The 13,805-nt window shown below is 40.1% G+C and overlaps 2 protein-coding genes across 2 annotated transcripts in view; one reads left to right on the top strand and one right to left on the bottom strand.

The window, feature by feature from the left end:
• VAV3 (vav guanine nucleotide exchange factor 3) overlaps window positions 1-13,805 on the top strand; it is a 393,400-nt gene that overhangs the window by 20,517 nt on the left and 359,078 nt on the right. The window lies entirely within an intron of this gene.
• On the bottom strand, window positions 1,043-2,911 carry LOC132350998 (SIN3-HDAC complex-associated factor). Its single transcript, XM_059900697.1, has one exon. It carries the CDS (start codon window positions 2,800-2,802, stop codon window positions 2,137-2,139), a length of 666 nt encoding a protein of 221 aa, XP_059756680.1. The 5' UTR covers window positions 2,803-2,911; the 3' UTR covers window positions 1,043-2,136.

The following is a 13,805-nucleotide window of genomic DNA, read 5'->3' as shown; positions in this document are numbered from 1 at the left end:
TGGTTTTGCATTTTGTGTACTGCATAAAGATTTTTGCTAGTAGAGGATGAAATGCAACTGACTTTCTTTTCACTGTGGATCCAGGCCAGGCTTTACTTATGCCCCTGAGGGGGCACCAGTCTTCTGATGTGTTTAAAGCCATGTGGTGGTGGCCCTGGGATAGTAAAACCTAGTGGTTACAGAAAATTTGCATTTGAGAGGGAATCACAAAGTACTGAAGAGTTCATTAAGTGAGTCTCAAGGTGAGGGAACTACTTTAATCGGGCCAGCAAGTATCACCTATGCCCTAAAGGCTCTAGCTCAGGTTCTTTACGGTTACGATTCTGAAGGAAAGCACAGGAGACATGAGGCATGTTCTAGGCTGGAGTGGCCTGATGAGAGTAACCCCTGGCTGGGATTATCTAATTTAGGAAATAAACTGTTCATTTCTACCCAACAGCTCTAAAGTGGAAGAGAAGGGAAGGGATTGGCCTCTGAGTCTTTCTCAAAAGAAAATAGGATCAGCGGAGATACATTAAATAAGAAGGATAGGCCCTACTTTTGGCAAAAAAAAAAAAAAGGAAAGAAAGAAAGGTACTGAGGACCTGATCATTAAAATGTGTAGGAACTCTAGTGCCTTGAGATGCCCATGCAAAGATGTAGGTCCTTACAGGCCTCCGAGAGTGTTGGAATCTGCTGAAGTTGAGTTGGAAGAAATGTAGGGAAAAAGACAAATCTTCCTTAGGAAGCACTTATCACAGCCCGAAGCAATTACACAGAAAAGGCAGTTGCGGCAGGTGCTGTGGCTCAAGACTAAACATTCCTGCTTATAAAAGATTGTGGAGATGCTGATGGTACTAGGCAGAGCCTGCATTCATTCACTGTGTGAGTGCCAGAAAAGGGGGGCTCAAAGAGCAACTGCAGCTAAGAAGCTTTGGACATGCAAGTTGGGAAAGAAAGATTCCACAGTTAGGGCCTGAGGGACCTGGGGCTGCCACAAGTGCACATTTCTAAGTTTTTTTTTTTTTTTTTTTTTTTTTAGTAGAATTTTACTTTAATATAGAATGAAAAATAAAAAACAAAAACCCAAAACCCAAAACCCTAATAGGTTAAAACAAGTCAAACAACCATTCTACACAGATAAAACCTTCACAAAGGTCAACCGAAGTAATCCAGAGCTAAAACTGAATTGTGCAGATTTTCAATGAAGTCACCAGTCATGTAACATAAACAAATTATTTACACACTTGCAAGCCCTCTAAGAAATGTGCCCCAAGAAGCATTAACCTTTGTGTTTTTCATGTGCCATCCTGAAGACTTGCACACTTTATTTTTCAGATAATTTAACATTTTTAATAGAGTGCATTCTCTACCAAGGGGTAATGCTTTGGTACTATTCATATAGGATTGCCTATCCTAAAGATTTGACATTTCCCCAAGAGGAACTTTGATTCTGCTTTAGAAGTTTCATATAAATTAAAAACTTTATCAAATATCAATATGGAGGGAGGTGACACAGGATGCAACATATACAGTCAAGTTACCTCTGTATATTTAGAAATTACTCCTTCAAGATATTCGCACTAGAGAGCTTAGTCCGTCCTGCTTAATATTCAGTAGTACAGGTTTGAATCATCAGAACCTTGGCAACACCTTAATATTTCAAAGTTATTAACAGCTACCTCTAGGGGCAAGTCTGTGTTTACTGAGTTATGACAAATTTATTATAACGAAGGAAAACAAGTGTAGCCAGCCATCTTAAAAAATGCCCCAACCACTGCTTCTCAATATAGAAAGACTAAAACTACATACGTTTATCATACAACAAATCCCATCTCTGTCCCCTGAAATTCCCCTAATTTCATTCATTAGAAGGGGATTTTTTTAAAAAGCCTTAAAGAGCACTTTACAGCAGCATTCAGCTTTCCTATGAAATACTCAGCATCTTAAATATTATGTACACTTCTTTTTCTTTTAGTAAGCTAGATACTGGCTTCAGACTTCGTGGAACTGGAGGGAAAATAACCCACTCAAAACTATTCTAGAAATCATCTTTTGGCAGAATAACAGATATCCAAGTTAAAAATAGGAAGGTCATTTTGTTGGTGTTTTCCAAAATTTAAATCATTTTTTGTTCCCCTTCTACATAAACCTCAGTCACCACTCCTGAGTGGAGATGGGCAGAGGCTCTGGCCCCTGCTCCTCCGGCTTCTCAGCAGCTGCTTTCTTATTGCTGCAGCAAGGCTTGAATAGATGTGTGTCAATGAGGACTTCCCCAAAACGGCCTTTATAGATAATGCCACAGCATATTTTCTGTCTTTTCCAGTATGTGAGATCTAAAAAGGAAAACACTGGCGTTCTGTTAGAGCCAGAAGCCATCTCTGTATCTGAGCCATCATCTGACTGGTTACTATAACAAGGAGATTGAGCTGGAGAGGCACTTGAGGTGGTACTGTGAGCATCAGAATTGTGACGTTTAAATTCCTTCTGCAGTTTACTGATCTGGTTGCTTTTTATCCTGTTTCCAGATAGAGTTTTCACTTTCTTTGGTTTCAGTGTAGTCTTTAGACTGGGTCCTGCCCTTGCATCTACCACATGATTCCAGTTTTTTTTTGATCCTGCTGGCAATTTCTTCCATCTTTTCACAAGCAGGACACAGGCATTACAGATGTCTCCTGAACGAGTCTCATGTAACCCAAAACAGCTCTGGAAGTCCTTTTCATAGCGTTTACTGTCAGTGAATCGAGAACTGGAGGATTTAGCTCTGCAAATACAGCAGCCCTCTATACTTCGGTACATCTTTGGCTTGTGAAAACCAAACATCTTTTCTTCTGGGCAATAGTCTGCCAAAAGCAGACGTTCCACGCGCAATAACGTTCCCGAGGTGCGGAGTGCACGCCAAGCCAAGCCCACCTCCAAACGCTCCCTCCTTCTCCACATTTCTAAGTTTTTAAAGAAGGCACCTCAATGCCACTCTCTTAGAAGAATGTGCATAGTTGGATTTTTACCTCTGTGTGCAAATGCATTGGGCCAAAATTAGCCAGCTTGGAGATTTCTGAGTTGAGCTTTTTTTTTAGAATTGCAGTAAAAGACACATAACATAAAATTTACTTTTTAAACCATGTTTAACGGTACAGTTCTGTGGCATTACGTACATTCACATTGTTGTGCAACCATCTCCACCATCCATCTCCAGAACTTTTTCATCTTCCCCAGTTGAAGCTCCTTTGTTCCCATTAAACAGTAGCCTCCCCCTAACCCCTGGCAACTATCGTTTATGAATTTGCCTGCTCTAGGTACCTCATATAAATGGGATCATACAGTATTTGTTCTTTTGTGACTGGCTTATTTTAATTAGCTTAATATTCTCAAAGTTCATCCCTGTGGTAACATTTATAAGAATTTCCTTCCTTTTTAAGGCTAAGTAATAATCCTTCTCATGTGTATACCACATTTATCCATCAGTGGATACTTGTTCCCTAATTGAGTGTTAAGCTCTGGAAAATTGGCCTAGTATTACAGACATCTTGGCAAAAGGTCGTGCTCTTCTTGTTGACCTGCCATCTCTCGCCTCCATCTCTCGGATGCCCTGGAGTTTCTGCCATTGTCTTTGGAAGCAGTTGAATGGGTCTGGATTATATCAAGTACTGGGTTCTGGGAACATTTTGCTTGGGATAGCTGCGCCCAGGCCTGAGGTTTGCCTTCTTTTAAAATGTGATGGGTGTGAGCCAGTCACTTGTAATGCTTTGGGCTCTTTAAAAGTAGGGGCATACAGAGACTTGAGATAATAATAAAGTTTTAAAGAATAAAAAGCTAACTTTTTTGTCTCTATCTCTGACTCAGGCATTTACCGCGTATTCAGTTCTAAATTCAGATGAAGACAAAGAGTGTTATTTATCGATTGCCCTAAGTTCTTCATGTTTGAGCATTTGAGGCTGAAAGGTTAAGGGGCATTCTTGTGGTGTCACTGTGGTAGGGACATTTAAGCCAAATTTGAAATTATAAAAGATGGAGGTGATTGGCACCTGGGCAGGAAAGTTCTTTTAGGAAGAATGATTGTGCCCATATATAATTAAAATATATACGTGATGTAGTATAGTGGGTATAAATGACCTATAAGAGCAATAAAGGGAACCAAAAGTATCCATCCTTCCCTCCTCCCTGCTGTTTTTTTTTTTTCTTTTGAGAGGGAGGTGCTTAACATGGTAATCAGCTTATTTTGACTACTCAGTGATAAAACATGCAAGTTCACTTGCAGAATTACTGAGAGCATACTAAAGGAGCATCGTTTTACACAAGGGACAATACATCATCCTCTTTCTTTTTTTCTTTTTTTTTGTCATTGTTCTTCTGTAAGTACTTATTAAATGCACAGTACATTGGGAGCCCTTGAGGTAATCAAAGCTACATATCTATTTGGAGACATGAAGGAATTTGAATATGTGATGGGTTCAGCGGTATGAGATAATAGCACACAGGTGCTCTGGGCTTATCCAAACAGGAAACACTGAGGAAGAGGACAGCTAGTCCTGGACTGGGCATATCTGAATTGTTCTAATATCCTAATTATGTCCCAGGCTCGAACTCACTACTTCAGATGCAAGAATTACTCTTCCCTCCATGTCTGCTTCCTCTTCCCTTTCTCTTGTTCCTCCCCGTTTCCTGTCTATACCCCTGCTTCTGCAGGAAACATATTTCAGTCTTCTGGGAATTCACCCTATGTATCCCCAACTATTCCTGGCATTTTAGTAGGCTCCCTTAGTAGATCCCAGAGGGCCTCTTGCCTCTGGCCTTTGTGGTCCCATCGGGCAGCTCTTTCCCTCCTCAGCCTCCCTTGGGCAGGGGTTCCCTTGGCCCTGGGCCTGAAGTACAGAAGGGAGAGGCATCTCTTTAAGTTGGTTGGCTGGTCTTCTGATTCCGGATCTCTCTCTTTTCTTTAGCATCATTGTTTCTCTATTTTCATTCTTCTCGCCCCCTTCCCCCGTCTGTTCGTATTTGAGGAGTCTGGAATGGTTATAGCCCTAAGGATCTCCCCTCCCTGGCTTCCCATGAGGGTTAGGGTTTAGGTCCACACCAGACATGCCAAGAAGATGGCAGTCATGCTCTGATGTGATGAGTGCATTTTATCATGTTGAAAAGCAAGGAAGTAAAGCCAAAATGATTTCACTTTTCAGTTTCTTCATTTTGAAGTGAGGGCTCCTGGCTGCTGGCCTAAGAGCATGACCACCTTAGCCTTATTGGAAAAATGTATTCCCTTATTGGGAAAATGTAGAATTTAGAAATTCTAAAGACTAGAAACTTTAATGGACTATATTTAAAATTTTCTGTTAAATTGAGACTTATATATACCTATACAGGTGTTAATATCATACTTATATTGTATTAACGATTGGGGCTGTGAGCCTCAACCTGAGTTTCTTAACATTTTACGAAGTTGTTGGATTGGCCCCTGAAAACCTTATGGTGAACTTAAAGAGCATTTTGGCTATAATGCTTGAAAGTAGGATAATGATATATTTTCTTCAGCATTGTGTTAACGTGGTGGTTGGGAGATAAACAGCCAAGAAACAGTTGTAGGTTTTTCCCACTCCTTTCCCATTGGACATACATTTGTTGGATGCATTTTGCTTAATTCAAATGGTAGAGGATGCCAGCGGCGTAAGTTTAAGAATTACATGGTCCTTGTCCTTGAGAAGAAATGGTAGAGTCCAGCAGGAAGGACATGACGTATTAGTATCTGGCAAGCAGAGATGGATGTGTGAAGAAAAACTTCTGTGCTGATGTTTATAGCTGCTGCAGTCACTAGCCACACTTACGTACAAAGGCAGGAGCGTTCCTGAGTCAGCGTGGAAGGAACCAATTTGTCACGCACTGGTTTCATCCCTGCCTCTATAGGAAGTAACCTCGATGGTGGTGGTGTTCTGTTTTGTTTTTTTCCTTTTTAGATAAATCATCATATATATTTTGTGATATCTGTTTTTCAGATCTCCAAATACTGTGACCTTGTGGGTCACATGTGCACCTACCTGTTTGTAAGGTGTGGCAGTCTGGGTAGTCACTCTGGTCCTCCCATTTCACACAGTGTTTGCAAGTCTGATTGGCGGTATTAGGAAGGCAGCATCAGGAATGCACTCTTACTTGTCTTTTCCCTTTAACAAATGACCGTGTGTGAAGTCACAACATCAGTTGGGAAAGGAGCAGCTTGGATGGAGGTATATCTTGTCTCTGGTTAGGGATGAGGTGTAAGCCCATAAATTCCAACCTGGAAAAGGATGTGCGGGGAAGCCTGCTCTCAAGATGTCCTTGTTCTCCCAACAATTTCTTTGGCATCCTTGGCAGCCCTTGCCGTTTTTTCCCCCAACATTCTTCTTCAACTTGAAATTCAGGCTTGGTGCAGTGAGCCACAGTCAGGCTTGTGGCTGCTCCAGGACGTGAGCTGTGACTCATTCATGACTCACTTGGCCAGTTTTGGTGTCCTTACAGTCAATTAAGCAAGTGAATGAAATGACCAAAAGCACAAGTTGCAAAGTAAAGCTAAATGAAGGATAGTAATTTGCATATAGTGTCACTGCTGTTTCTCCAGATTGTCCTATTTTTAAAAATTCTCTACGAAAAATTGGTTAGTATTAGAATCTAGACCTCTTTTTATAGTCTAAAAATCAGACCTGGAATCTGATTTACCTTTTGGTTCTAATCTAATCCTATTCTAATTCTAATCCTATGCACAACTAACTCTTACATTAAATACAGAATTTTTCGTTGGCCAAACGCAGTTTCCTCAAATATAAGTCATAGGGGTTTTCCAGTACTATTCATAAATGTAAGTTGCATTAAGGCATTTGTTGATTATTTTCCAGTTTATTTTCCAAGTATTTAAAAAAATATTTGTATACTTTCAGGATATTTTATTTAGCATTTCACATTAAAAATATTCTTCCAATCCAGGAACTTCAGTTATCTCCTTCACTCATTTTTCCCCCCAAATTACAGAATTATATTGTTTCCAAAAGGGACATAAATGTGCCCCCGACTCTCACATATTGAAAAAACAAACCTCTCCTTTTTCAGTCAACCCGCTTCAGATTTAGCAACAACGGAGTTCAGATATTTTCACCTTTTTGATGTCTCTGCTTCTCTGATGTTGCTGTAGTTCAGAGACTTATTTCTTTTCTCACGGTCTTCCTGCTTCTTGGTGCTCTAGCCTAGTGACATCTTTTAAAACATTCATGTTTTTTGATATTTCTTTTTTTTATTTTTTATTTTATTTATTTTTAAAAATTTTGTCTGCACTGGGCTTCTAATTGTGGCGTGCGGGCTTAGTTGCCCCGCGGCATGTGTGATCTTAGTTCCCTGACCAGGGATCGAACCCGCATCTCCTGCTTTGGAAGGCGGATTCTTAATCACTGGACCACCAGGAAAGTCCCTGTGTTTTGATATTTCTTGAGTGAAACATTTCAGTATCCTCAGGATAATATCCCAAATATTGGGTTGGCCAAAAAGTGTCTTCAGTTTTTAAGTAAAAATAAAAGATACATTTTTCATTTTCACCAAGAACTTTATTGAACAACGTATTCACCCTTTTGTTCCACTACCTTCTGCCATTTTTCAGTCAACTTCATAATTCCATCTTCCCAAAACTTTTTATCTTTTTGAGCAAAGTACTGTTCCAGGTGCCTTTCACAGTCTTCCAGGGAATTGAATTCTTTTCCATTAAGAGAATTTTGTAAAGACCTAAATAAATGGAAATCTGAAGGTGTGATGTCTGGTGAATATGGCGGATAAATCAGAACTTCCCAGCCAAGCTGTAACAGCTTTTGCCTGGTCATCAAAGAAACCTGTGGTCTTGTGTAATCGTGATGGAAGATTTTGTGTTTTCTGTTGACTAATTCTGGATGCTTTTCGTCGAGTGCTGCTTTCAGTTGGTCTAATTGGGAGCAGTACTTGTTGGAATTAATCGTTTGGTTTTCCCGAAGGAGTTCATAATAGAGGACTCCCTTCCAATCCCACCATATACACATCATCACCTTCTTTGGATGAAGACCGGTCTTTGGTGTGGTTGGTGGTGGTTCATTTCGCTTGCCCCACGATCTCTTCTGTTCCACATTATCGTACAGTATCCACTTTTCATTGCCTGTCACAATTTGTTTGAAAAACGGAACATTTTCATTACGCATAAGTAGAGAATCGCACGCGGAAATACGGTCAAGAATGTTTTTTTTTTGCTTAACTTATGTGGAACCCAAACATCAAAGCAATTAACATAACCAAGCTGGTGCAAATGATTTTCAACACTTAATTTGGATATTTTGAGTATGTTGGCTATCTCCCGCATGGTATAATGTTGACTGTTCTCAATTAATGTCTCAATTTGATTGCTATCAACTTCAACTGACCTACCCGACCGTGGAGCATCGTTCAGCGAGAAATCTGTAGCACGAAACTTTGCAAACCACTTTTGACATGTTCTATCAGTCACAGCACCTTCTCCATATACTGCACAAATCTTTTTTTTTGCATTTCAGTTGCATTTTTATCTTTCTTCAAATAATAAAGCATAATATGTTGAAAGTGTTGCTTTTTTTCTTCCATCTTCAGTATTAAATGGCTACACAAAAATTCACCAATTTTGATAAGTTTTTTTTTTTTAAAATGCATGCTGATATGACAGCTGTCACATACAATCTAACAAAATTGTTTTGAATGAAGTTAAAGACAATAAGTTCTACTAGAGCTATCTTACGGAAAAAACCGAACAAACCTTTAGGCCAACCCAATATTTTAACTCAACAAAGCCCTGCCTACATTACTGGCTTCATCACTCGCCTCCCTCCCCTACACCTGTCCCTTCCATCAGACCTTGGCCTGAATAGGCCATGTTATCCTTCACTCCTTGTCCCCGCATATGCCACTCTTATGAAAGGAACATCTTCCCCTTCAGATCTGCTGGTTAACTCCCAAACCATGCCTTCAGAACTCATACAGGTGATGGCCTTGGTTGATGTCATGCAGTTTTAGATACCTCTTCTCTCTGCTCCCCTAGCACACCTTCTTTGTCATAGCATTTACCACACCCTAACCCTGTCTCTCCGCAGCTGGGCTGTGAACTTCTTCAGGGCACAGGTGATTTCTTACTCATTTCTGTAACTGCAGTGAGTGATTGAGTGAATGGATGAAATGTTTGTCTTTGTTATTCTGATGGGGAAATGTATCCTAATTTCTGTGATTGAGGACCAGCTTTATGTATTTGTCAGACCCTTGCTTCTCTTTTTCCTTTATTCCTTGAGTATTTTGCTGCCCCGAACGTTGTAGAAGAGACTACTGTGGTCTCTGCACAGTGGATGCTGCTGCTTCTCTTTACTCCTGTAGAATTATGTTTACCTCTTTCCTAAACCTCGTCACTGCATTTAGCTGTTGCTTGAAGTGTGAGTTCTTTGTTTTTCTAGGGTTCTTATCTTAGGAGCAGCTCAGTGTTTGACTTGGATGGAATCAAATCACGTTTGACATAATTGCTTTAAAATGAATGAATGAATTACAAGCAACTGCTTTGCTTTGGGGAGCTGTAGGAAGCTTGAATTGTGCAGCTGTTGTTGCCCAAGGAGAAAACCTTAGGGATTTATCTTGCAAATAGAACCAACATTCTCCTTGACGAATTGGCTCATAGAAATATTTGCCAACTGTAACCTGGCTCCATCAATTAGCTTAATCTATGAGAGGTAAATATATTGTGTGGAGGAAAGGGATTGAGGAAATTTAAAAGCTGTTATTACTAGCGTGTGATGGGTTCTTAGACAAACTAAGTGCCCTGGGAAGTTTTCACCCTCCTGTGATCTATTCAAAGCTATAGATATCCTTGTAGTTAGGTTTTGTTAGGAGTTTCTTTCTTGCAGTATTTCTCCTCTCACATGCCTTGGTGCACAGCTATGTTTTGTTTAGCATATGGCTTTGTCTTAATAATAACCCAATGATTTATAAAATTCCCCAAAGAGGATGTATGTAGTCTGAAATTTTCTGAGTGTAATATTTGGAAATTCTAAATACAGCATATAATTTAAGTGGTTAAGTTTTCATCACAACTTGTTTTGGAGATGCAGGTTTTCTTTCTTTTGGGATGCAGAGTTTTTTTTTTTTTTTTTTTTTTTTTTGGTGAGACCACTGGAATTTGAATTTTGTAAACCATATATTCAAGTAATCAGTAACAGAATGTTGCCCATAGAGATTTGCGGCCTGGGCTAAGAGCTTGTCTCTGCCTAAATGCAATATCATGCACTACTCCCAAGAGCTAACAACAGGTCTGTCCGGATGCTAAGACCAGGAACTTCGAAATCTCCATCTTGAGCCTTACAGGACATTTTTGTTGTTTTTGTTGTGTAAGATGGGTATAGTTTTTAACAGAGCTTTTTGACTTTTTGGTTAGAACTATACTTTTCTTTCGAGCCATTCCTCCTGGGGACTCGTCTTTGCCTGAAATAATTAGAAATTCTTAAGTAATTGTTTCTATGACTCAGTGGTAATGGCTCAGAAAAATAATTCCACATATTAAAGATACGGAATCTGTTTAGCTCTGTTTGTGCTTTTGTAGGGCAAGAAGGAATGGGAAAATGTTCTCTTCTGTTCTCAGGGTTTTGGTCCAGATCAACATTTTTTCAGGATTCTTTCCTATCACCTGAAAGAATTTATGATTTTTTTAAAAATTATTTATTTATTTATTTATTTATGGCTGTGTTGGGTCCTCGCCTCTGTGCGAGGGCCCTCCCCAGCTGCGGCAAGTGGGGGCCACTCCTCATCGCGGTGCGCGGGCCTCTCACCATCGCGGCCTCTCTTGTTGCGGAGCACAGGCTCCAGACGCGCAGGCTCAGTAATTGTGGCTCACGGGCCCAGCTGCTCCGCGGCATGTGGGATCTTCCCAGACCAGGGCTCGAATGCGTGTCCCCTGCACCGGCAGGCAGACTCCCAACCACTGCGCCAACAGGGAAGCCCCAAGAATTTATGATTTTAAGCTCAGTAGAGGTATATCTGTTTCTGTCCTAGAGATGATGTCTGGGAAAGTCTGGAGTTTTGCAACATTTATATGTAGGTATTTCACAGAATAACAAGAGCTTATCCTTACTAGTTTAGAAAGGTATCTGTATTTTTGTTTTTAAATAAATTTATTTATTTATTTTTTGGCTCCTTTGGGTCTTCGTTGCTGCGCGTAGGCTTTCTCTAGTTGTAGCGAGCGGGGCTACTCTTCCTTGTGGTGCGTGGACTTCTCATTGCAGTGGCTTCTCTTGTTGCGGAGCACGGGCTCTAGGCACGTGGGCTTCAGTAGTGTTGGCCCGCTGGCTCTAGAGCACAGGCTCAGTAGCTGTGGCGCACAGGCTTAGTTCCCCCGCGGCATGTGGGATCTTCCTGGACCAGGGCTTGAACCCGTGTCCTCTGCATTGGCAGGCGGATTCTTAACCACTGCGCCACCAGGGAAGCCCGGTATCTGTATTTTTAAAATGAAATAAACCATGGAGTTGTTATTGTCCCAAGATAAGCATATAAATCCCTTTCGAAATTTCCTTGAGTAAATCCAAGTTTCTTGAATTGAAATTAATAAATAGAGCCTTCCGAGTACGGTCATAATGATAATGTCAAAAACCATTTTGTATTTGCCGTTCAAACAAGGCAGCCCTGAGACCAGTGGTGGTGCTGTCATATTTTAATCCTATCACTGTTGTGAACCAGGTTTCTGCTAAGGGCCGAAGAAGAAAATGTAATGTATACACTCCTCTTACCTATGACTGAAGGAACATTTCTTTATTTTTTTTTAATTAAAAAAAAATTTTATTTAATATTGGAGTCTAGTTGATTAACAATGTTGTGTTAGTTTCAGGTGTACAGCAAAGTGATTCAGTTATACATATACATGTATCTATTCTTTTTCAAATTCTTTTCCTGTTTAGGTTATTACAGAGTATTGAGCAGAGTTCCCTGTGCTATACAGTAGGTCCTTGTTGGTTATCTGTTTTAAATATAGCAGTGTGTACAGGAACATTTCTTTATTTACTGATAGTATGCTTTATTTTTTTCCACATTTGTCAAAGAATGAGATTCAAATTATATGCATCAGGTAAAATTTAAAGGGTTGCAAGTGCAATTGCAGGAAATGGGTAGATGAGCCCTCATTTTCTCCCCCCTCTTAATAGTCCCTAAATTTGGAAGTGAGCTAATTAATGTGAACTGACTCTGAGGACATTTGTATTCAGAATTTGAAACGAGCAGATTTTAAAGAACCATGGGTCCAAGATGTTCTTTGCTGTTGAAAGTAGAGGAGAACCAAGTAGTTTCTGGATAAAGACTGTCTTTTAGTGAAATACCACTACCATACCACTACCAGCAAAACAAGCCTCTTAGGCTCTCTCAAATGTGAGTAGTATAAACAAATCAAGACAACAAACAAAACACATCACCCCACCCCAAATAAACAATCTGGAAAAAAACTGTTGATACTATTTTCATTTAAGCTTCAAAATATTAAGAGGTTTTAAAATATATTCATATACTTTTCATTACTTTGTTATAAATTTCTTTTATACAGTCATATTCTATTTATTGTGGGGATATGGTCCTCATCATTGGAGTATGTTAGTTTCCTGTTGCTGCTGTAACAAATTGCTACAAACTTATTGGCTTAAAACAATCCAGATTTATCATCTTACAGTTCTGGAGGCCAGAAATCTGGAATCACTTTCACTGGGCTAAAGACAAGATGACGGCAGGGCTAGTTCCTTCTAGAGACTCCAAGGGCAGAATCCATTTCCTTGCCTTCTTCAATTTCCAGTGGCCACCTCTATTGTTTGCCCTGTGACACCCTCCTCCGTCTTCAGAGTACATCACTTCAATCTCTGCTTCCATCCTCACATTCGCCTTCTCTTCTGTGGTCAGATATCACTCTGCCTCTCTTTTATAAGGACACTTGTGACTGCATTTAGGACCCACTCAGATAATCCAGGATAATTTCTCCAACTCAGGATCCTTAATTTAATCATGTCTACAAAATCCCTTTTGCCATAAGGTTATGTTCATAGGTTCTGGAGATTAGGATGGGGGTGTCTTTGGGGGCCTTCATTCAGCCCCACCACAGAGTACTTTACAAGTCGTCACAGCATAATCCTCGTAGCACTGGGTTTCCCAAAGCATACTTCATGGTTACTGTTTTGTTTCCTTTCAAATCACCTCAAGTCTGACATGTCTCTGCATATTTTTCAGGTTCTGTCTATGCGAACTTCCCTCCCTCCCTCCCTCCCTTGCAGAGACCTTCTGCCAGTCCCTCCATGATGCTACACAGCTCACCAAATCACAATGTCTTCAGCTACATTGTCATTTGCTTTGAACTCCTGAAAAGTTATGTCTTAATACTTTGGCACTTGTGGGGCATTTCTAGTACTACAAGTTGCATGTCTTTGTTAGTTGTTATGAAGAGTTAAAGTCATCACGAGCACATAAAATAACGGCAGGTAGAGTAAATGAACCATAGGTCACTGAGATGGAGGAAGGCACAGTTTAGGCACCAGGAATGCCCAGTACAGTGTGCCGCGCAGGTTCTTGTTGCCCGAGTGAGCTTCACAGCCCTCCATGTGCTATACTAGTTGGACGTGAGAAAAATATTTAAGCATGTGATAGATTTATAGTATTAATATAAAAACATAAATATTAATGTATAAATAGAGCTATTTCTCAAATGAGTTACACGTGGACAGTGCTTAATGTTCAAAAGTACAGATTTGTAATTAAAATAGTATGAGAGTTAAATTACTGAGAATTCATCCCTTTTTTCCTTTACCAACCCCTCAAATCTGAGA

The sequence above is a fragment of the Balaenoptera ricei genome, chromosome 1 (assembly GCF_028023285.1).
Source record: "Balaenoptera ricei isolate mBalRic1 chromosome 1, mBalRic1.hap2, whole genome shotgun sequence".
NCBI lineage: Eukaryota > Metazoa > Chordata > Mammalia > Artiodactyla > Balaenopteridae > Balaenoptera > Balaenoptera ricei.
This window is presented reverse-complemented; position numbering and strand designations above follow the sequence as displayed.